The 24,496-nt window shown below is 33.4% G+C and overlaps 1 protein-coding gene across 1 annotated transcript; it reads right to left on the bottom strand.

Annotated features, from left to right (window-relative positions):
- Nucleotides 1–432: 432 nt before the first annotated feature.
- On the bottom strand, nt 433–1,248 carry LOC123606382 (multiple coagulation factor deficiency protein 2 homolog). The gene has a single exon (XM_045494621.1). It carries the CDS (start codon nt 868–870, stop codon nt 433–435), a length of 438 nt encoding a protein of 145 aa, XP_045350577.1. The 5' UTR covers nt 871–1,248.
- Between the last annotated feature and the right edge of the window lie 23,248 nt (nt 1,249–24,496).

Genomic DNA, 24,496 nt, shown 5'->3' with positions numbered 1-24,496 from the left:
ATGTATCTGAAGATGTAGGACACTCCAAGGGAAACATTTGGCATTCATGCCATTTCTTTACTGTTAGTGAAAATGTGTCCACTTGACAAAGCTTGTCTTACTTTTCAGGTAGCATGAATGAAAACCAAGAGACCAGCAGTATTCCACAGTCAAGTTCCTGAGTACTCCACTCCAATTATCCAACATTTTTAAAAGGATGTTTTAATCAAGCACTTGTCCAATAAGAGATTTAACAGTACTTGGGGAGTATATGTCCCATTTCTCTTCTAATTCTCTTGATTTCTGTTTCTTAACCCAGCGTAGCAAACTGCTACAGGTTTTTACCAAAATGCAGTTAGCAGTAGTTGGAAATGTGTTATTTCGCATGACCAAAAGTGTTCAGCTGCATTATAATGGGTCACATTTGCATATAACTAGATGGCCAAGCAAGGTCTATTTCAGTGATTTGGCAAATTCAGCACAGTCAATACATTCATCATTGTTCTTGTCATCCTCTCTCAAAACACCATCTATTAAGTTAATCAGTTCAGCTTCACTCATTGGTGGTGCCTGTTCCTTTTCCTCCTTATGGATGCCAGCAATGACTGTGGAAAGTTCTAGGCTGTCAAGCAAAATATTGCTGTCATAATCATGCAGTTTGAAATAATGGAGCTGCAGTGCCTGTGGGAACATCTCTACCTCCGGTTTGTTGATGAAACCTTCTAGATACTCCATGATATGCTCTTGGTCATGCACTGTGTTCTTATCCAGGCCCATGCTGTTGGGATGGGAGAAGTTTGCCCCTGGCTCCTCAGCCCTGGTACCCAGGGCACAAAAAGCCCAGAGCAGGCCACATATGAAGGGGGTTCTGAGCAGCCACAGAGATCTCATTGTCACTGATGTGAAATGTTGAGGTTTGGGAGTGAACAGTCAAGAAAGAATTCTTTAGATGTCTTCAGTGCTAAAAGGATGGTTTTATTAAAGTGGGGTCAGGACCTGTGGGCAGGAAGAGCTGCATTGGCGTTGTAAGGAGTCGCTCATTGTGTCCTTTCAAGTGGGGAGGTAGTTAGGGATAGCATAAGTTACTAAGGAATTTGGAAGCAAGGTTTCTAGGACCCTGCAGTGCTAGCTGTTGTTAGGAAAAGGTCACTTACTCTTGTCTAGTAAAACCTTAGTTATGAGACGCTTCACATGTAGATCAGTGGCCATATTCTTGGACGACAAGCGCTATCATATATCTTGTGGGTTGGGTAGAGATAAAGAAAGTTTCCAAAGAGATTTTTTTTATAGCATCCTGGAGGTCAGGCTAATGTCAAACTAAGGTTGCCTTTTGCCTCTAGCAAACTATTAGCATCAAGGCAGCCAAGCTCCTTGAGGAAGGTCACTCTACCTATCTCAAGTACTGGTCAAAGGGCTATAAGTTGTCATGAAGTTTATTTCTTTTTTTCTTTTGCATTTGTTCCCCACCTCAATCACTGGTACCCTCACTGCTCCCAGTTTCCAAGCAGTTTTCCTTAGACGTGAAGCTTTCCAGCCTACTTTTCTTTATTTCTTAAAAAGAATCTTGTCATCACATTTTTTAATTTTTTTTTTAATGAAATTTATTGTCAGATTGGTTTCCATACAACACCCAGTGCTCATCCCAAAAGGTGCCCTCCTCAATACCCATCATCCACCCTCCCCTTCCTCCCACCCCCCATCAACCCTCAGTTTGTTCTGTTTTTAAGAGTCTCTTATGCTTTGGCTCTCTCCCACTCTAACCTCTTTTTTTTTTTTCCCTTCCCCTCCCCCATGGGTTTCTGTTAAGTTTCTCAGGATCCACATAAGAGGGAAACCATATGGTATCTGTCTTTCTCTGTATGGCTTATTTCACTTAGCATAACACTCTCCAGTTCCATCCATGTTGCTACAAAGGGCCATATTTCATTCTTTCTCATTGCCACGTAGTACTCCATTGTGTATATAAACCACAATTTTTTTATCCATTCATCAGTTGATGGACATTTTTTTAATGTTTATTTATTTTTGAGGGAGAGAGACAGAGAGAGGGAGACAGAGACAGAGACAGAGGAGGGGCCGAGAGGGAGGGACACACAGAATCCGAACCAGGCTCCAGGCTCTGAGCTGCTTAACTGACTGAGCCACCCAGGTGCCCCTTAACTTATTTGTCTTTAATTGGTAATAGTTTTGAAAGAACTTCCCAGATAAACTGTCTGTTTATTTTTAGTTATTAAAATTTAGTTAATAAATATATATTGTAAACTTCTAGAGTATGAGCAATAACGTTATGAATCATATTACCTTGCTTTATTTATGGGTTGAAAGTAAGAGAAAGGTGCAACATTACCTACCCATTTTTCTTAGATAAAAGAAATTCCTGCATTCTAAAAGTTTAATAATCTGTTTTTGAAATGTACAAACAACTAAAACTTAGTTTTTCTCTCTCTTGTAGACTTTTTATTGAGGAAACTTCCATAATTCAATAGTTATACTTTTAATATTTTAATTGGGAACATTTAGAAAAGCGAATGTGCTACATTATTCTGTAACTGGAGATTCAGTTAGTCAGTATAATGATGGTTTTTTGCCAAAATTAATTCTGACAAGGAACATTGGCATAATATATTAAATGCCAAGCCATAGAAACAACACCCCAGAAATAGGAGCTGATGATTCAAGCTTGGCAGAGTCTCCTTGTGCTCAATATTAAAAACTAGCATAAAGCCTGGCCATAACAATATTTGAAAAGTAAAAATTTTTCCTTCCAACATGTTCCTCGAGTTCAAAAATTTAATAATGGAGATTTCAAAGACTGTCGGAAAATACAGGTCTAGAAAATAAGGTCAAGAGATGAACTTGGATTCTGCTACCAATAAATAATAGCCACAAATTATCATGGAAAGATTTTTTTGAAAGCTTTTAGACAGCTTCCATCTGAGACTGTGTTGGTCCTTACATTCGATCTTTTCCAGTAATGCTTTTACGGTCTTTATGTTTGTTAATTCCTGATTAATGTTGTGAGATGGATTAATTTTTAAAGGTAACAAACATTACAAAAAAATATATAAATAATTTCAACTTAGGTAATTAACTCATGTCCTTATATTTGATCTTGTCCAGATAACCATAGAGTGTTTTTTTTTCCCCCAAAGTTCTTCAACAATTCTGGTTGTCTCTTCATTAATTCACACTACCCCTATAATGATGGTAGTATACTACAACATTCAAAATAAAGCCATGAAGTCCTAAATATCATTTACTCCACTTTACTGTGATTCACTTTAAAGTTAAGTAAAACATTTTCTTATTTAATCTTTAAGAAAGTGCTTCTGCATATTCAAATCAATAGTATTAGTAGTCTAGTATATCTGTTTTATTTCACAAATGAGTAACTTGAGAATACAGGAAAACAGCAAATGAATTAATGAGTCCAATAAAAAAAATAAGTGGTAGAACAGGAATTTTCTCTGAAGATTCAATATTGTGCAAAGATGTAGGGGTAAAGAACTGTGCTAACATCCAGTTTTAAGTTTCTAAATCATCTTGGCTATTCTGCAGTAACAGGATCTGAGCCACTGGGAATAGACATGCATATGTGACTGTGTGTGTGCATGTGTGGGTGTATGTTTAGTATGTATTGCTATATTTTGTCATATACAGTATGTTTACAATTACATATATACTATATTCTCTTTCATAGAGAAACACAGCAACCTATATTTGCATTTAATATATATTGTTTTACAACTAGCATTTCAGTTTATAAAACTTAAAATATATTTGGTTAATTTAAAAAATGTCTGATTAACAAGGAAACTCTATTTTGTTAAAATCTCAGCTCAAATATCAGACATGCAGCATGAAAAATATGAAACACACAAACCATAGTTTCATAGAACTGGAAATGCTTTAAGAGAGCATATAAACTGAACCATCATTTAAAGGATGAAGAAAAGTCCTCTTTCAATGAAGTAATACCATTCAGAATATCTTAAGGAGTAGAAGGAACTTTTTATGAGAACACATAACACAGTAGACTAGTGTTGTAATAGTGTAAACACTGATTATGATTAAGTAGAAAGCAGTATTAAATAAAGAGACAGTATTGTACACAGGTTAAAAGTTTGCATTCTGGAACTAATTTTTGAATTCTGGTTTCCATACACTTTATTTAGCTGTTGAGCTATTTTATCTCTTCACTTTCCATTTTAGGATAATAATACTACATTTTTCATGGCATTGGTAACTATATATTAGTATAGATACATTAGAGTATAGCGTATATTATGCATCCATAAATATTATTGAATATTAATATATATTATATATAATTCATATAATAATATATTATTATATATAATATATATAATGAATATTGTTATAATAGTTATTATTATTTACTGTATTAAAGCAATTATGAGAAACTGTGAAAGAACAGATACTATCTTTCCCTACTTTTTATTGTATTTGGAAGGAGAAAGGGAAGCTAAGTATAATTCATTTTCAGGTAAATATGGTTATCAAGGCTTGAATTTTAAAGAAACCAATACTTAGTGGAATGGGGCTTAAATATTAGTAAGTTCCCTTTTATGGTCTCCACTGGGCAATCCAACAAACCAAGCTGCATTATGTTGGTGAGAAAAAAAAAAGACAATGGAATTTGTTCCACACTCTCAGGTGACTTCTAAGGAATTGACTGTTGAAACTGAAGAAACCCAAGAATGTTTAGGAAATGTTACTAAAGAAAGGAAGGAAAGCATAAATGCAATTAGGCACTTCATTTCCCTGAACTGAGGACATAAATCAGTTTCATTTCACATTCCATTCTGACAATTTGCTGGTGTCTTCATTGATAGCTACTTGGAAAATGTCTCATACTGTTTATATTTTTCAAGAGAGGAGATAATATAACAATGTTACAGTCAAAAAGAGGAGGGAGGTTACAGGCAAGAAGAGGAGGTAGTCTATCAGAAACTTTCTATTCTAGATTATAGAGTCAAAGAACCTAAGAATTCAAACATTCTCAGAAATAATATAGTTCCCCTTTCAATCTAATTGCTGGAATGTCTCACATGTTTGAAATGTAAATCACATGCCTTATTAGATTTTGAGTTTCTTCAGAACAAAAACTAGGAAGAATCGGTTAAATCTTCAGGCAAAAAATATGTGAGTCAATAAAAATGAATATTTCTAACAAGTAAAGCTGTCCAATAGTGAAATACACTTTCTTTTAAGTAGTGAGTACCCTTTTTTTTTTTTTTAAGTTTTTTTTTTTCAATGTTTATTTATTTTTTTTGGGACAGAGAGAGACAGAGCATGAACGGGGGTGGGGCAGAGAGAGAGGGAGACACAGAATCGGAAACAGGCTCCAGGCTCTGAGCCATCAGCCCAGAGCCCGACGCGGGGCTCGAACTCCCGGACCGCGAGATCGTGACCTGGCTGAAGTCGGACGCTTAACTGACTGCGCCACCCAGGCACCCCTAGTGAGTACCCTTTTTGAGGAACTGTTTCAGAGACTTGATGACATATAACTTCTGGATTAAAGGGAAACAATTAGGGTAGATAACATTTAGTTTATGACCTAATTTTAAAATTCAGTGATCTCATGAATGTCATCTGTACCTATCTTAGCAAAATTACATAGGAAACAGACATTATTAAAAATTAATTCCTCATTCATGGGGCATCTGGCTGGCTCAGTCGGCAGAGCACATGACTCTTGATCTCAAGATCATGAATTCAAGCTGCATGTTGGGAGTGAAGTGTACTTAAAAAAAATCCTCATTATAAAATTAAAAATAGAAGGTAGACTGTACTGTTGGAAAACTCCAAACAACATTTCTGTGATGAAATGCTAAAATATGCTCTTCAAACATAAAATAACTAAGATGGATTGTAAAAGCATGCTTGAGAGATATTATAAAGGTAAAAATAATGAGTAATAAAAACAAGCAAATAACTATTAGATATGCCAAGATTTTGAAGACATAAGCTAAAACAGATAATTTTCTTGTATTATAAAATATAAATGATGGACCTCTTGTGTACAATCCGCCACATTTGGAAACCCAGATCTACTCCATTCTTAGAACTCCTTTTATTCAGCTCAACTGTTCAAAGAAAGATTCTCCACAGGAACGGCTGAGATATTCACTTGTAGGAGGTAAGACTTAAAATTTCAAATAAGTCACTTCTAAGCTATTTTACAAGATATTCATGTGAGATATTTTGTAATCGTTAGGAACAGATTATCATGCAACATATTTTAAAGTAAGAACTTAAACAAGACAATAGAAATAACATAGTACATAATGTACTTTTATTTCTGTTTTATTACCTCATCATTCTCAGGAAATACAAATAATCAATTTGCACTTTGGAGACTAAGTGTTGATCCTCCTTCTTTGGCCACCACTCAGAATTTCCAATATGATGCATTTCAAGGGATTCAGGAACCTGTGACTTTCCAGCTACTTATTGAAGTTACTGATGAATTAGGTGGGAATAAAGCAAGTCAGCTGTCAGCCACTATAACAGTCATAATTCATGTGTTTCCTTGGACCACAATGCAGCCAACTTTTTCCACAAAAACAAGTACAACTACAGTAAGTACTTAGTGATGAAATGTAATTCTAAAGTAGTCTGAATTAGTCATAAACATAGAAACTATTTGGGAACTTTTACAGGAGTTATTCTTATATTTTGGCAATAAAAGACATTAATGAAATAGTTACTTTAATACATTAGAATTTCCATTATCAAATTAGTGAAAAATTGTTACAGTTGTTAGTTGCTAATTTTGAGTCAGGTAAATATAAATGTTAATCATTTTTATAGGTCTTTTTGATATTATTTAGTTTAGATTCTTAGTAATTCTGTTCTCATCACATTATACTTTTCTGTATTTAAATAAACACTCATGAGGTTTTCTTATATACTTAGTACTATAAATTTTACAAACATATTTGAAAAGCTTGTTTCCTTGAAAAGTATGTAATTTCACTGGAAGACAAGATATACATTTATAATAATTTAAATAAATCCTGGACAATGTCAAATGATAGGGCAATTGTTATTTAACTCTGAGCTTGAAAATAAGGTAAGTTTATTTGGGCTGAGATAAGCAGTAAGTTCTCTACAATAGAAAAGAAAAAATAATAATATAGTTCTTTAAGGACATATTTTTAAAAATTTTTAAATTTTATTAAATTTATTTATTTATTTATTTATTTATTTATTTATTTATTTATCTATTTATTTACATAAGTAAGTAAGTAAGTAAGTAAGTAAAGAGAAGAAGAAAAGCTTTGCAGGGGGGAGGTATAGAATTACCTAGGAAGAATAGAATCTATTCTGGGAAATGCTAAGAAGGTAGTGAAGCTGGAAGCTAGATTTGTATTAGGAAAACAAAGCTCATATTGGTAATGTAAAATAATTGAGCATGGGATATCCTGAATGCAGAGATTAGAAGTCTGGATGATTACTGCAAACAGAAAGTTGTAAGTTTCATAGCAGAAGACAGACTCACAATGCCTCATAAACTTTGTTAATGTGGAAATAAAGAGAAAATTAATGATGCATAGGAAAACTTTCTGGAATATGCTGTTTGATTTCTAACAGGTGGACTTTGAACATCAAAGTAGGAATTCATATCCATAACTCCACTCACATTATTATGATGCTGCCTATATAACAGAGCTAACCCAACAAGATATGTTTGAATTAAAATAGCCATTTGCTGGAAAAAATTTATAGAAAATTTCTCCCTTGCTTGACTTCACAGTCAATAAGTTTTGCACTGGCTATACAAAATCATCATAATACAATTTGGATAGTCTTAATCCAAAGAAAACAAAACATTGAATTAAAGTGGTGTGGGACTGTTAATGCTCCCAAGGGACTACCAGAAGGAAATTTAAATTCTCTCTGTGAGAGGATAGCAGTATCCTAAGCCTCCAATTATTTCTAACAATTTTTCAATCCACTGAACACTACATGATTAAATATAGTTAGGCACATGAGAAAATAAGATTTCATAACCAAGAAGCAACAAAACCACAAAAAGCATAAACAGAAACACAATAACTACAGAAATGTTCAAAATCAAACTGCAAAATAATTATGCCTATTTAGTTCAAGAGATATAAACCAAGTTTGAAATTGGGTCAGAGTATGAGAGACCATACAAATAACAGAATATTTGAAAACATATCAAATATATCTAGAAATTAAAAATACAGTAGCTGAAATTAAATCCTGGCCATACTGATATACAGGATATATAAACACTAAAATGAACAATTACTGAATACACATTTTTTTGAGCACACATGAATGAATATATTAAGCTATAAAGCAGATCTGAACAGATTTCAGCAGACTGAAATCATGCTATTATCTGTGACTTTAAGAAATTATACTAGAGATCAAAACAAATAGGTATTTAGAAGTTAAGGAATAAAGAATATTTTATATGAATGAAGTAAATGCTACATAATAAAACTGTGAGAAGTTAAAACAGAATTAAAAGCTATATATTTTCCCCTAAGTACCATTTTAACTGCATCTCACTGGTTTTAATATGTAGTATTTTTGTTACCATTCATTTATATTTTTTTTAAAATTTTTTAACGTTTATTTATTTTTGAGACAGAGAGAGACAGAGTATGAATGGGGGAGGGTCAGAGAGAGGAAGACACAGAATCTGAAACAGGCTCCAGGCTCTGAGCTGTCAGCACAGAGCCCGACGCGGGGCTCAAACTCACAGACCGCGAAATCATGACCTGAGCCGAAGTCGGACGCTTAACCGACTGAGCCACCCAGGCGCCCCTGTTACCATTCATTTAAAGACATTATCTATTTCCTTAAAACTTCTTATTTTCCCTGCATGTTAATTAAAACTACATTTCATCTGAAGTTAGAAAGAGAAGAAGAAAAATAAATAAATAAATAAATTTTATTAGAGATTTTTAAAATAAATGAAATGATAAGAAACGATTTTAATGAAATAGAAAGCAAACATAGAAAATCGAAGCCAAAAGTCAGTTATTTGAAAATGATAATAAAATCTATATATTACTCTGGGGAGGCTAAGAGTGAGCAAGAGTGAAGTCCCATTTTACCAATGTCAGAATGAATGGGAAGACAACTGGTGTGGCATCTCTTAAGAAAAGGGAAGGGGGGGCACCTGGGTGGCTCAGTCGGTTGAGCGTCCGACTTCGGCTCAGGTCATGATCTCACAGCTCGTGAGTTCGAGCCCCACGTCGGGCTCTGTGCTGACAGCTCAGAGCCTGGAGCCTGTTTCAGATTCTGTGTCTCCCTCTCTCTCTGCCCCTAACCCACTCGCATTCTGTCTCTGTCAAAAATAAATAAACATTAAAAAAAAAATTTAAAAAAAAAGAAAAGGGAAGGGAAGGGAAGGGAAGGGAAAGGAAGGGAAAGGAAAGAGAGTGGAAGAAAAGAAAAGAGAAAAGAAAAAAGAAAAGGATAGGAAAGGAAAGGAAAGGAAAAGAAGACATTCCTAAGAGAATAAACAACCTTTTCGTTATGTTTGAAGAAGGAAAATCAATATTTGTTCTATCCCAAATAAAGACTTAATATAAAATACAATGATTAAGATAGTATGGTGTGGATTCATGAAGACAAATAGACAAGAGAACAGAATAGAAAATCTAGTTAATGATCCACAACACATAGACATATGATTTATATCAAACGTATTACTACAGAGCAGTAATAAAAGGATGATAGGTTCAATAAATTATACTGGGCAGTGGTCACGTATATAGACAAAACAAGAATGATCCTCCACCCAAATTTGTAGATGAATTCATAGACTTAAATGGCAAAAATAAACAAAATTAGTGGACACCTGTCTAGCTCAGTCAATGGAGCATGCAATCTTGATCTTGGGGTTGTGAGTTCAAGCCCCATGTTCAGTGTAGAGATGACAAAAAAAAAATAAAGTCTTTCAAAAAATAAACGAAATTACTATACTTTAGAAAGAATATAAGACACCAACTTAATACATTTTGGGTAGGAAAAGATTTTTAAATAAGACCAAAAAAAAAAAAAAAAAAAAAAAAAAAAGAAACCGAAAACAGCCATAAGGAAAATTTTTAGGGAATTGAACACTTTAGAATTAAGAACTTATTATAGATAAAATGGTAGGATATTTTACTATGTGACTTTTGCTCCAGTATAAGTTTAGTGGAGAAGACCACTCAGTAAGTTAAACAATATGGGGCATGAGGGGACAATTACCGAGATTATGTTATGAGTATCTGGTGAGTTATTGTACTACTTTTATATATTTCTGTATATATTTTAGGCATCACAAAATAATGGTTGTAAAATAATTGAAAGGAATTAACCTGAGATTCCTATGTACTTTGTCAAGCTATTCCTATTTAATGCTTCAAATTTTTCCCCAAACGCCCTTCACCACTAAAGTATTGTCACTTATTTTGTAGCTAAATGAAAACTGTCTGCTTTGGAACTTTTAATCACATATTTTATAGTCAAACCCTGAAATCTATTATTTTAAAAAAGTATGAACATTCTCTTAGTCATTCAGTAAATTAACTATTAGTCCCTACTCCTATCCCAGGGTATGTGACCATGGAACTTTCTTTCACATTCCACAAATATATATTCAAATCATTTTATAAGTCAAGTAAATATTGCCCAAGTATAAGTAATATTGTAAGATGTTATAGCAGCATTCTAACCATTAAATTGCATTGCTTTTCATTTCTGACTCAATGTGAATGTCATCTACCTATTCTGAGTCAATGTTCTCTACTGGGTCTTGCTTCTTTGGGACAGATCATTCTAGCCTGTACCATGGTGGAAAAAAATAATATAACTTATATCAACATGTAGATTTTTATCATCTAAATTTCTGATTAATAAAGCAAAATCTAGCGAAGCAGAATGTTTGTAATAAAGCACAACAGGCAGAATAAAAACAGTCTCTAGAAAGATGTAAAAGGAGTTTCAGATTTGTAGTTGAATGGTATTGTAATCCATATACTTCTCATGAAAAACTACAGTAGGCTTGTTAAACGAGGAAAACCAATTAATGCTGCCTTGAAATGATTCTAAACGTGTGACTTAAGAATTTACTCCCAAAGACTATAACAAATGTCTCTGCTGTTTTCCAAAAGCCATATTAGCTTTTAAGTTTACATGTGTACTTACATAATACACACATTTCTACAAAGAGATATATATGCTTCGCTTTGCAAAAAGTATTACCAAACAAGAAGCAACCTTAGAAATTCTGTAGTTCAATCCATCCATTGTGCAGGAAGGGGAAACAATAGCCTAATAACTTATAAATTATATGCTCTTGTGAGTAAACAGACAAAAACACCTGCATATTTAAGATAGGTTTTTAAAAGTTAATATTTCTACAGGCTTATTTAATGTATTATGGACTAGCTATTATTTATATTTGAGTATGTTATAAAATTACATAGTAAAGATCACTTATGTCTTTAAGTTATCTATTTATCAAACACATGATGAGGCCCTATGCTAGTAGAAGTACAAAGCTGAATAAGTGAGAGAAAAACCTTCTTGCCATAAACAATAGAATACAGCTTGAAATGGCTTAAATAATAAAAAGTCAGCTTCAAGAAGTAGTGGACTATTAGGACAAAAATTTGAACATCTCTATACATCAACCTAAAGAATATGGACTTTATCTTCCAATCAGAAAGGATCAAAAGAGGTATTGCAAGAAAAGGGTGATAGGATGATTGGATAGGTCCAGTAAGTATAGAGTACATGAAGGGAAGATTGGAGAATAGAGAAAGCAGTGCTCATGAAACCAGTTAGGATCTTATTTTAACAATCCAGACAAGAGAGGCCTCAAAATAAGGCAATGAAACTTCATGTAAAGATGAAGGGGTAGATCTGAAATATATGTAAACAATAATTTTCACCATTTACTATGTTTGGAACTTGTGTATTACAATATATCGTGGGAAAGAGAATTTCTCTTAGTATTTAGTCATTATTATTAGACTACATTTTAAAAAATAAGGCCGATCTTTCTTTCAATTTAAAATGTTGAATGAGATATTAAAACTTAAAAACATTTCTAAGTGGTTAGTATACACTGCCAGAATTTTATCTGCTTCTAAAATATAACTATATAACTATAAAATCCACTACAAAAATAGAACGTTCTTAAAGCCCGTCTGCTAGCAATGTGCATCCGTGAGTTATAAAGAAATTAAGGTCTGAGGATAAAAAACTCAAAGTAATTAAAAATAAATCCAATCATATTATAAATATTATAGGAGGCATCTTCAGCTTGACATTTACTTATAAATGCAGATTTTTTAACAACAAAGGAAACATTACCCTAAGTTCATAAATTGTGCTCTAGTAAATGCATTCAATAAAGACCTCGGCATCTTTTACAATGCCAAGTATGGTAGTTGATAAATTAGAGGACCAATAACTATACGTTATACGAAAGATATGTGATTGTGATCATTCTTAATTGGGGGCAGGGAGGGTTCATAAACTGTTGCCGAATCTGATGAAAGCTACGGTCTCTCTCTCCAGAACAATGTACACATGTATATGCACATGCACTTTTATATTCAACATCAGAGGCTTGTAAAACCCATCCATGAAACCCAGATTAAGAAAGAAACCCTGAATAAAGACAAGAGTTTATTCCTGCTTCTGAATTTGGGGGAAAAACAGTTTCCATGAGCAAAACCTATTTCTATTATTATAAAATAAACAAAGTGAAATAAGCCACTAAAATAACTATGATGAAAATTTTATTAATATATTCCTTAAATATATTAGCATTTGGCGCGCTCTTATAATAAGTAAATAATACCTGAAGCTTAGAAAGGAACCTTAGAAAGGAGAGAATCTTTTATCGTAAATGTAGGTAGACTTAAATAAGCTAATAATAAATAAGCCCAACCCCAGACTAAGTAAAATAAATAAAAATGCTATAAATCGTCTTTTGATTAACCCTTCATCTTTAAGCCCATACCTGCCTACTCAGAGGTCCTTCTCAGGTCAGGTAGAGAAGAGAGAAACTAACTCACGTCTCATGAAATGAATTAAACTTGTCCAATTTACATCCAGATTGGCTAAAGAGACAATGAGGTAACTGGCTAGACACCATTTCCTGTAAATATAATCCTCAAAGGATTATGAATCAAAATTCCTGAAACTATCAGCACGAAGCAAATTGAGTTCTGTAGTAAAAAAATAATAAAAAACACACAAAACCCAGAATTAATATCCATAAATAGTATTAATTTATAACTATATTTTTACTCTGATTTCAACATAAACAATGCATGGGTAAATAGTAGAGGGGAGAAAGTTTCTATAAATAAGTCTGTCCAATATTTTCATCAATTCTTCTAGTTACCCATCGCTGTTTCATGATGTGTATCAGAAGGATGAAAAGGTCTTTAACCCACTAATGAAGAACTTGAAAAAGGCATTAGATGCACAGAGTGACTTAATCTGAATTTTTAAGACTAATCCTAAAGATACTGCTGCTCAGAGACATATGCTTACAGAGGAGGAGTTAGGTCTATAAACTTACATGCTTCCTACACTATTGTGCTCACTAGAGAGGCATATTATTTTCCCAAGGCTGATTTTGACTCATCGAAGACCAAGCCTTTACTAATATGATACCTCACAAGATAATTTGAAATCAATCAAATATGTCTAGAATTTGTTTTCAGCTGATAATTTGGAACAATGGTGCTCATTCAAACTAATGAGAGACTACTATTATTTATTCAGAAGTTTTGTAAACCAGTTGTTTAACCTTTAGTAGCTTGCAATCAGTCATGATGAGATTTGGTAAATTGGAATGTGGTAAATAATACATACCAGGATTTTTTCCTGCTTTTTAAGAGGTAGTTTACCAGAACACTACTGGACCTGTTCATCTTATTCTTTAATAGATGTAGCAAGGTGGAAGAAATTTAAACTGGGTAGGAAGAAGATTTAAGTAAGAATAGCAAAAACTTCTGTATAATAAGCAAAAGTTTAGCTACCAAAAAGTGAAAGAACATTTACTTTATTTTCCCACCCCTCATTTCAAAAAGCACTATAGCCATATTTTTTATAGATCAGTATTCACAGAAGCCACTGACATGTTCTACTGACCTGAGTCTAGTCTTCACTTCTTATATCTACCTAATATTACCGAAGAAACTAGGGAAATATATTACTTATGGTGAGCTGTGCTTTAACATCCACTCTGCCTTGGATACCTAGGAAGTGGAGACCATCATGTACTTCTATAATCACCCAACATCTCCTACCCCAAACTAAATTTATCTTGTTCTTTGATTTTTCTAATATGAAGAAATAATGATACAGTAGAATTTGTAATTGTGGTTACTATTTGATTGCCTACCAAATGCTATAAGCTTATAGAAGTATTTTTATTGCTCATAGCAACCTTACTAACAAGGCAACACCATCCCAAAAAGGAACCAATTTCCCCCGAATTTAACTGACAGTGCGATAATTTCAGCCCGATCTATTTTCAGCTGCCACATTTGTTCTATTATTCCGTTATTACTGTATTTCTTAAACTTGATTAATTCATGTAACCCTTTTAAAGAAAAAAGGGAAGAAGAAAAAAAAACCTTCCAAGATATTCAACATTGATTTACATTGTTATAAGAATAGAAATATATGTATATTTAATTATAATTTTTAAATGTAGTAACAGAATTATAACAAATTCATCTCTCTTATTTTAAATTATTCTTAAGAATAAATCAGTAAAACAAGCATTGATGTAATGGGTTGACAATGATGAATATAACATAATACCTTTATGGTAGGCCAGAATTGGAGAGAGTGTGAAGTAACACATAACAGGAAAGCATGCCTATTTTTATCTGCTCTCACAGAGCATGCAGGAAGATGTATTATGAGATATGATATATGTATACCTCTGTGGGGAATAGCAATATAAGTTCCCTTGAACCTACGGGGGAAAATGGAAATCTTTGCTTCATATCTCAAGTCATTCTGCTGTTCAACCTCTAACTATAAACCAAGTAATTTTTCTTCTTAAGTAGCAGACATGGGAACTAGGTGGCTAAGTCACTCTTCTGTCTTCAGGTGAGGCTTGGGAGCAAAGTCTCTTAGTGACTCTCAAAACACTGTACTTTTTCTTCTATGCTGAGAAGTGACATAGTTATCCAACTGTTGGGCATTTATTTCCATGTATTTTAAGCATCACATTTATATACCCTATAAGAAAATCAGCTCCATGAATAAATAGTGAGAATCACATTTTACAATCATTTATTTCTTGGTCTTTTTGTTCAGCTAAGTCCCCATAGGAAATAGGCACAATGTAACAGAAGACTTATGGAAGGGAGTATTTAAAAATGTGTAGGCAGAGGCATGGAAAACCACCATGGCATAACTTTGCCTGTCACTTCATAAGCAAATTACATCCTCGACAATTGGTATATGATTTTCTTCTTTGATTCTACTGGACTATTCTATTGCCTAAAATACATGACTAACTCTTCCTGAGCTACATAACAGAACACCTACGGTTTATTTTTAAGGTAAATAGTACCTTACTAATTAAAAAGAGAAAATTGCTTACATTAGTATCTTGACTGGAGGCTTATGTACTTTAGAAACAATACTCTTCTAAATAAACACTTCCCTCCCCTCAGGGGGAAGAAATATATATATATATATATATATATATATATTTATTTATTTATTGTATTTATATGTATATATATATTTTTTTCAGTATATGTGTTTGGTCACATATACTCTAATCCCTACACTGAAGTCCCGAAAGTTGTGGATGCCTTCGTCAGTGTAAAAATTTATAATTGTCTGCTATATATCAGATTCCTTATGCAAGGAGAACATTAAATCAAACTTAAAAAAATAAAGGCGAGTCTAAATACAAGTATAAAGCAATGCTCAGCTTCATGATATGGGTCATTAATTTTTATCATATGTATTTCACATATATGCATATTTAAGTACATTGATATTAGATTTAATAGTACTTCATTTTAAGATAGAGTATAACTCTCTCTGGAACTTGTTATTAGTACAGTTGATTTATTTTAAAATTATTTATAAACTAGAAACCAATAATGTATATACATTTAACATAACATTAAACACATTTTAATAACTTAAACATTTAAAATTTTACTATTAAAATATTAAATAACATTTTACAAAATATAAAGTCACATGGCTTTTAAGACCAATAAAATAGGTAATCAAAGTGAGACAAATCACTGATTAAAGAGACTTAGGAAATGTTTTCATTTTGTTTTGCATTTCTAAATACTGTCTTTTTGCTAGTGGCCCTGTCTTTCATTATAGGAAAATAATACTTATGCTATTAATTACTTTAAACTTCTGTTGTTGTATTTTTAAATAATTTTTCATGTTTTTGTTTTGCATTTATTCTCATTTTATATCATTTACTAATTTCTTTAGCACTTCGGAAATGAGAATGAATAAGAAGTTCTAGGAGTAATATCATAGTTTAAAAAAAGGAATGAAATTTTAATAATAAATTCATGCTCAGGAAACACATTAACAACATTACTTTTTAAATTCTTACTATACTCATTCGTTCTTAGTATGACTAGGTCTCCTAATCAAAAGGAAGTTAACATTTTCAAACGGAAGTTTGAAATGAAAGAAATAATAATATAATTTCACATTAATTCTGTCAAAATAATTTTTACATAGACAGCAAAGAGTCTCAAGGCCCACGTTGTGGAACAGAAAGAATGTAGTCTTGGGAATAAGGCAGATCTTGGTTTGAATCCCTGGTTTGAATCAATAACTGTGTTAAAAAAGAAACAACAGACCCAAAATGGAGTCATTTGTGCTAAGCTCCACGTCAGCAGACCAACACTTAATACCCAACTTAATTGCAGTTTTACCCCTCCTAGGAATGTAATCATAACTGGTCAGTCTGGAATTTCCGGGTCAGCATTAGTGAAGTGATCTGCCTGACAGACCCCTTCTATCTTCCAAAGAAAGATGAAGTAATTAGATATTTTCTTGCCCCTCATCCTTTCTGCCTTAAAAGCCTTCCATTTTGTGCAGCTCTGTGGAACTCCTTTCTATTGCTAGATGGGATGCTGCCAGATGTATGAATCATTGAATTAAGCCAACTTGATCTTTAAATTTACTCAGTTGAATTTGTTTTTTAACAGCCATGAACCTGGCATGACTTATTTACCACCTCTGAGCCTCAGTTTCTAATCTGTCAATGGAGATTATTAAAAGTTACTTCAGAAGCCTCTCCTAGTACAGTGCCCAGAACATAGGAGATGACTAATAAGTATAGCCTTATATTAGTTATTTTATAAATGTTTATTAATTGCTGAAAAGAGAAAAAGATTGTTTGAAAACATTTGGCACAAGTGATGGCTGATATGGTGTTCAAACCTCTTGAAGGACAATAGAATTTGCCACCCCAAAATATGCCTCTTTGGCATAAGAATTATTTTATTTTAGGCTGATTATTTTTAAGAAAGAGCAAACACAGAGAAAACTCTGAAAACAGAGTAGAAGTTACCCTTTTGCAAGAGACATCTGTAAGGGAAATCTCTATTTATAAGGGCACCTACCTCTCCATATATACCCAAGAGGAAGATGAGTGAATTTCTCTAAACTCTTTATCAATGGAAAAGTAAGTGACTTAAATCTGCATACCAACCTTAGTCTTGTTTACTGTGCTTTTCCTGGTGATCTCTCATATCTGGCTTCTCTTTGCACTTCACCCCAACCACATCATCTAGAGATGGTATTTAAGGTGGTGGCTTGAGCCATTTTGGAGAACTACTCAATTTTCCTGTGTATCTACCACATATACAGGAGGTTTACATGTTATTAAACTTGTTTTTTTCTGTTAATCTATCTTTTATCACAGAGGGCTCTAAGCCAAGAACGTAAGAAGGTAGAATAAAAATTATTTTCCTTCCCTATACTCTACTTGTCATTTGTGGTTCCCAATAAGGAAAATAAGAAAAAAAAAAGTTTTCATGTTTTATTTGTTTTAACACTAAAAATTACTTATTTTCTATAGAAATCTGGTTTATACTTGATTTTAAATCTTTGAGACACTGCATGAGAAGCACCTATTTTATAAACTCGAAGCAGAGTTTCTTATTGGCAGACTTAAAAACTATCTTCAATGAGAGTTAAACGAAGTAATTTGAAGGTCAGCCGAAATACATAAATTGTGTTTTACCAGGTTAGAGCCTTGCACATCTGCTGTGACTCTAAAACCCACTGACGAAAGATGTCATGACAGGGGAAATATTAGTATTGTCTTTTCTGTAAAATATAACAAGTTAAGTGATTATGGTTATGAATCAAACCAAATTAACTGCACACAGATGTAAGAAGCTTGGTACATAGTCAAATAACAGATGAGAAATTCTTTTGTTTTCACTGGTGATTTACCTAATGGTGAGATAAATGTCTGATGACATACGTAGTCCAGTGTCCTGTCAATCCTTAGCCATTTATTTCATCACTTCTCATGTTCATGACAAAGAAGAGTAACTACTTGATTATTCAACTATAAGAGTATTTTCATGGTTTCTGCAGTTAACCCATAAGCAGTTAAAAAAAAAGTTTCAACCTATATTTAAAATGTAAATATAAAAAGATAATACTTTGCATATTAATACATACATGATCTAAATTAAGTACCAGAAATTCTAGGATGAAATAAATAAAATTTTAATAATTTTTCTTACAAGGAAATAATTCCATTAGTATATTAATAAACCTTTCTACCTAGTCATGAAATCTATGTTTATAAATATATCTATACATAGATATATACATACTTCTGATATTCTGGGAGTTCAAATAACTTCACCAAAGTCAGACCTAATAAGTGGTAGAACCAAGAAGACTGGCAAAAGGATAGTGAAATGGCAGAGGTTCAAGCAATCTTCTGATGTGGTGAGTTAGAGAAAAGAGTGAAATAAAGTCAAGGGATGGACAGGACTCATATCATGCAAATACTTACAAGTAGGCTTATAGATTTATTTCCATTGAAACAAATTACAAGTCATTAAGACACACGCTACAAGGAAAGAGAAAACAATTGTTTGGTAGTACAGACAACATCATGAATTCTGGCGTGGAGAATTTGGGAAGTTCCAAGAAAATATATTTGAAATTTATGTAGGCCTTTGATGGGTAGAACAGGAAGCAAAGATATTTAGAAATGGTGTAAATTGAGGAACAGAGACGTAAGAGTACATGGTGTTTTCTTTAAAGGAGAAAAATAAAGTGTGTCGAGAGCATGTGAGGAGGGCGGGCCAGAAGTAAGCCTAGGAAGATAGATACTAGGTAGGCTGATACAAGTCTAGAGTCAATATTATGGATTTTAGCCTTTGTTTTGTAGACAATACAAAGCCAATTTATATTCCCGGGAAGTGTAAATGAACGGTCAGGATTAAAATGATATCAGTAGAGTAGACAATAGAAGGAGAAGAGGGGAAGACAGGGGCAACAAGGACAGTTAGATCACTACTGCAGGAAGGAAGACAAGAGTAAATGTCCTTGTTTTCATGATTATTACCTACTGGGGACTCCAAAAAATTAAAAATCAATTAAAACATAAGGTGATAATGTAATAAAGTATGGAGACACTGAGAGTGTTAGATGCTAATCCTCAAATTCAGTTTTTAAAAACTGTTTTGAATCATAAACTGGAAGAGTATTTAACTGAGAGAACAAAACCTGTATATAAGACATATTTAAATATTTACTGTGTACATGGATTATCTAAGGGATGAGAATAACTGTATGTATTCTACAAAGGATGTTGCAAGGATCAAATAAAACAAGAGACACAAAAGGGTTATTAATAAACCTGTGAATACAAGTCATTAATGTTATAATTAATTCCTGTAGAAAATTTTGCTTTTTTATATAATTCCTGGGGGTCGAGGGAAAGTAATATCCTGACTTGTCTTAGACTTTAAAATATATTTTTTTAAATAGTGTGGCTTTTTTGTTTTTAACAAAGGCATTGGATATTTTTAGTGTGTATGCCTGAAAGAGGGAGAGGAAGAGACAGAGAATGAAAAAAAAAAACCAAAAAACCAAAAAGACAAAAAAAGAAACAAAACTTGGAAATCTCCTTTCATTTATCAAGTAAACCAAGTATAAGAAGTAAGGATGATTCTTTTACCTAACCTTTAAGTAATTTTCAAATACTTTTAATTGGATCTAGACAGCTCAATTCTCTTGACAACAAACAAATATGACATGTACCTTTGTATCATATAGAAACTCATTTTTCCAAAATTCTCTCCATGTCTTCATTTTCTTGGGAGATAGTATTGTCTGCTAGAAAGAACATGGTCTCAGAGACACACTAAGCTACATGTAAACACCAGGTCTACCACTTAGTAACTGTGCAACTGTACGTAATACAGAACTTCCTTCGGCCTCAGTCCACAATTAGAGATTGGAAGCAGTGGACTTCATCAACAATTGTCCATTGTTTTTAGGATTGGAATTAGGGCAAAGAAATAACACCGCTAAAAGGCTTAGCATCTCATGGCACACGGTGGGCATAAAATAAACGCTACTCCTATCCTGTACAATTTTAAGGTTGTTTTTTTATAATTATTTTTTTAATGTTTATTTGTTTTTGAGAGAGAGAGAGAGACAGAGTAGTGGAGGAGAAACAGAGAGAGAGGGAGACACAGAATCCAAAACAGGCTCCAGGCTCTGCTTAGCACAGAGCCCAATGCGGGGCTTGAACTCAAGAACCATGAGATCATGACCTGAGCCGAAGTCGGACGCCTAACTGACGGAGCCGCCCAGGTGCCCCTAAGGTTTTTTTTTTTTTCTAAGGTTTTATATTTCCTTTACAGGGTGATTCTGATGCATATTTCTTGGGATATAGTAAGTGTTCAATAAATATTTGTTAGGAAGGAAGGGAGGGAGACTAACTTAACAAGTTTAGGCCTAGTGTCTTTTTTTATTTTTTATTTTTATTTTTATTTTTTTATTTTATTTTTTTTAATAGTAGTGGCATCTTTCCCAAACAGGTTTGGTAGAAATATTTTATCTTAATGAAATTAAAATAGCTAGATGATTAAGACATAACCATACTGTCATCTATTTAGTTTATTTATTACTAGAAATACAGTGTACTACTTATTTAGGAAAACAAGGCCACAGTATTTCAACTGACACTGCTGGAACTTGGTCAAATTTATCAATCTTGCTTTGTCCAGACATGCCCAGATTGTAGTATAAAAGAGAATGTTAGTCATGTAACACTCAATCTCAACAACTACCAAAATTCAACAAAGTAATCAGGATTCTTCTTACTGATTTATGTAAGTACTGATATTTTTGCTACTACCACTGTTGATGGACCCTCGTTTGCAAGTCTATTTTCTCCCTTATTCATTTCTGTGAAATCAGCCCCAGTAGTTAATATGGTCTTAAGAAATGGCACACCTAATGCCTGTGTTCACAAATTTATCCTATCCTATGCTGCCATCTACTGGGAATATCATATTGCTTAGTCATGGAAATTAAAGTCTATTAAACTTCATAGTACTAGCTGTTTCTTTAATGGTAATGTTTTAGATAGGGATTTATCTGAGAAAACACTTTTTTTTTTATGTTTTCAAAATAGAGAACAAGAGATGGCAACAACCCGTTAAAAAAATAATAATACTATGACCTGTAACAACTTTCTAATTCATTCAATCTTGCCAAAACTAACTGCTATCTTCTCTGTGCCAAAATTCTACAGAATGCATAGCTCTAAGATGAGAAAGTAATAGCCCTTTTTTAATAGGAGTTTATTTCCCAGAAGAATATGCACAATTAAAGAATACAAATGTGGGGGGCGCCTGGGTGGCTCAGTTGGTTAAGTGTCCGACTTCAGCTCAGGTCACGATCTCGCGGTCCGCGAGTTCGAGCCCCGCGTCTGGCTCTGGGCTGATGGCTCAGAGCCTGGAGCCTGCTTCCGATTCTGTGCCTCCCTCTCTCTTTGCCCCTCCCCCGTTCGTGCTCTGTCTCTCTCTGTCTCAAAAATAAATAAACGTTAAAAAAAAAAAAAAAAGAATACAAATGTGGTAAATTAATTCAAATATTACAATAGAAATATGCACAAAGAAAGTGGTAATATCTACCTAGAAGTTGGGCTCGTAAAAGCAATGACGTCCTATGACCCCGATAAGTGAACAAGTATTTACCAGGAGTTCACCAGGACCGGAGAGAGGATTCTAGCCAGAGGCAATAGCATGAACAAAGACATATGCTTCTAGACAAAGACATTTGTTTTTGGTGGCAGAAAGAGATGTTAGTTCATTATGCTTTGTAGTCAGCTGCTTATCTTTTATATTTTTCAGGTAAGTATCAGGTGATAATCTTATTTGAATAATATAAAAAGAAGAAATAGTGAAATGTGTGAAGCCCTCTGCTCTGTTTACACTGTTTCCATTTTTTAACTGCATTGTGACCAGTTCTTACTAAGTATTTTTTTTTTTATATTTCTCAGATTACTACTTCTGTCTTAGTAAAGATTTCATATTATTGGAGCCCTAACAACTGGATTCCTGCGGGGCTAATTCTAATGGGAGTATTTTTGCTAATGTGTCTCTAGGCTGTGGTGTGGTACCTCTTCAAAGAGTAAGAATTGAACTGCTGCTTCTATTTGAATTTGTTTGCTCATAAAGGCTATCAAGAATGCCTTAAAAAGGACATGATGGAAGGGGAGACAAGAAATTGAAAAAAAAAATATGTTGAGCACCTATGACTTTTATGCTTTACAGATGTTATCCTTGCTGATAATCACAACAAAGCTGAGAGACAGATGACAGCATTACTGTGTTTTATTTTGATAAAGGATGTTAATTAACCAAGATCTTCTGGTTCTAAAACAATGCTTTTTTTTCCCTAAACCATCAGTCAAATAATTCAAGATAAAACAAACAAACAAACAAAAAACATTTGTCTGATAAATACAGTAAACTAAGAATGTGAATGAAATAAGTGGGTTTGAAAGTCTATGTTGCACCAATTTCCCACTCTTCTCTATGATGCATTTCTGATCTGAAATCACAAGTCATGGGAGGGATTTTAGGGATGTGTTATTGTCAAGAGGAGCATGACAGAATTGTATTGCTACAACATTGTATCTGTTAAAGTAGAAACTTCTCCCCAAGTATTCCAATGTAATCTACCATAGTCATGTGTTTTTTTGTTTTGTTTTCTTTTTTTCTTTTCTCACTGCTGAAATGGCAGATTAATTTCAAATGTCTTTAGCAGCTGATATTTTCTTAAGGACATTTTATGAAAATGGTTTAAGGATATTGTTTTCATTTTCATACACAAAATAAATGCTTATTAATTGGCATTTGTTTAGATTAAGTTATATTTTTTTGTGCAAGGAGTGTTAACTGGGCAACTCAGTGCTTTGTGTTTAATACCAAAGCAGACTGGGGTGCCTGGGTGGCTCAGTCAATTGAGCATGGACTTTGGCTCAGGTTATGATCTCACGATTCTTGGGTTCAAGCCCCATATTGGGCTTTGCACTGACAGTGTGGAGCCTGCTTCATATTCTCTGTCTCCCTCCTCTCTGTCCCTCTCCTGCTCTCTTTCTCAAAAATAAACATTAATTTTTTTTTAAATGCAGATGATTGATTTTAATAATTTTGACAATTTTGAGAAAAAATAGGTGCTCAGTTTCTTTTTTATTCCATTTATTTTTTTAAGTTTATTTATTTATTTTGAGAGAGAGAGAGAGAGCAGGGGAGGGACAGACAGAGAGGGAAAGAGAGAAACCCAAGCAAGCTCCTTGCTGTCAGCACAGAGTCCAATGTGGAGCTCAAACTCACAAACTATGAGATCATGATCTGAGTCAAAATCAAGAGTCAGACGCTTAACCAACTGAGCCACCCAGGTGCCCCTCAGTTCTTTTCTAAAACTTTCTCTGTTCTTTGTTCCTTTATCTATAGTGCTCCTGCCTGCTCAAGATTCTTTCCCCACTGCCACAAACATCAGCAGATTCAACGAAATCTCACTACCAATGAACCTGGGCAGGTATTAAGGTAAAAGTTGACTTGATGTTTTAGAGAAAAAAAAAAAAATTAGTTTTTAAGATTTGGGTCCTTAATGCTTCATTAAATTTAAGTTTAGAGCTACAAAATGTTGATTGGCATTTAAAAGGGTTCAATTTCACCCCTATATATTTTATCAAAGTATTTTTTTAACTAGCCTGACATTCATTCAACAATATTTACTGACCACTTAATAGATATTAACTATAGATAGTAACTATAGAAGTTACTCTGCAAATTACTTGAATTTAAAGATGTATAAAACATGGTCTTCACTCATCAAGAACCCAAATTCCAGCTGGGAAAAGATATAAGTAAAATATAGTAGAGAATAATTCATGGTAATTTATTAATTCCTGTCAACATGCTTA

Source organism: Leopardus geoffroyi, chromosome A2 (genome assembly GCF_018350155.1).
Source record: "Leopardus geoffroyi isolate Oge1 chromosome A2, O.geoffroyi_Oge1_pat1.0, whole genome shotgun sequence".
In the NCBI taxonomy this organism is placed as follows: Eukaryota; Metazoa; Chordata; class Mammalia; order Carnivora; family Felidae; genus Leopardus; species Leopardus geoffroyi.
The sequence above is the reverse complement of the archived record's forward strand: the minus strand, read 5'-3'. Positions and strand labels throughout refer to the sequence as shown.

What these genes read in the sequence shown, in the direction of transcription:
- LOC123606382 (XM_045494621.1), bottom strand. Translation starts at nt 870, where the DNA reads ATGAGATCTCTGTGGCTGCTCAGAACCCCCTTCATATGTGGCCTGCTC.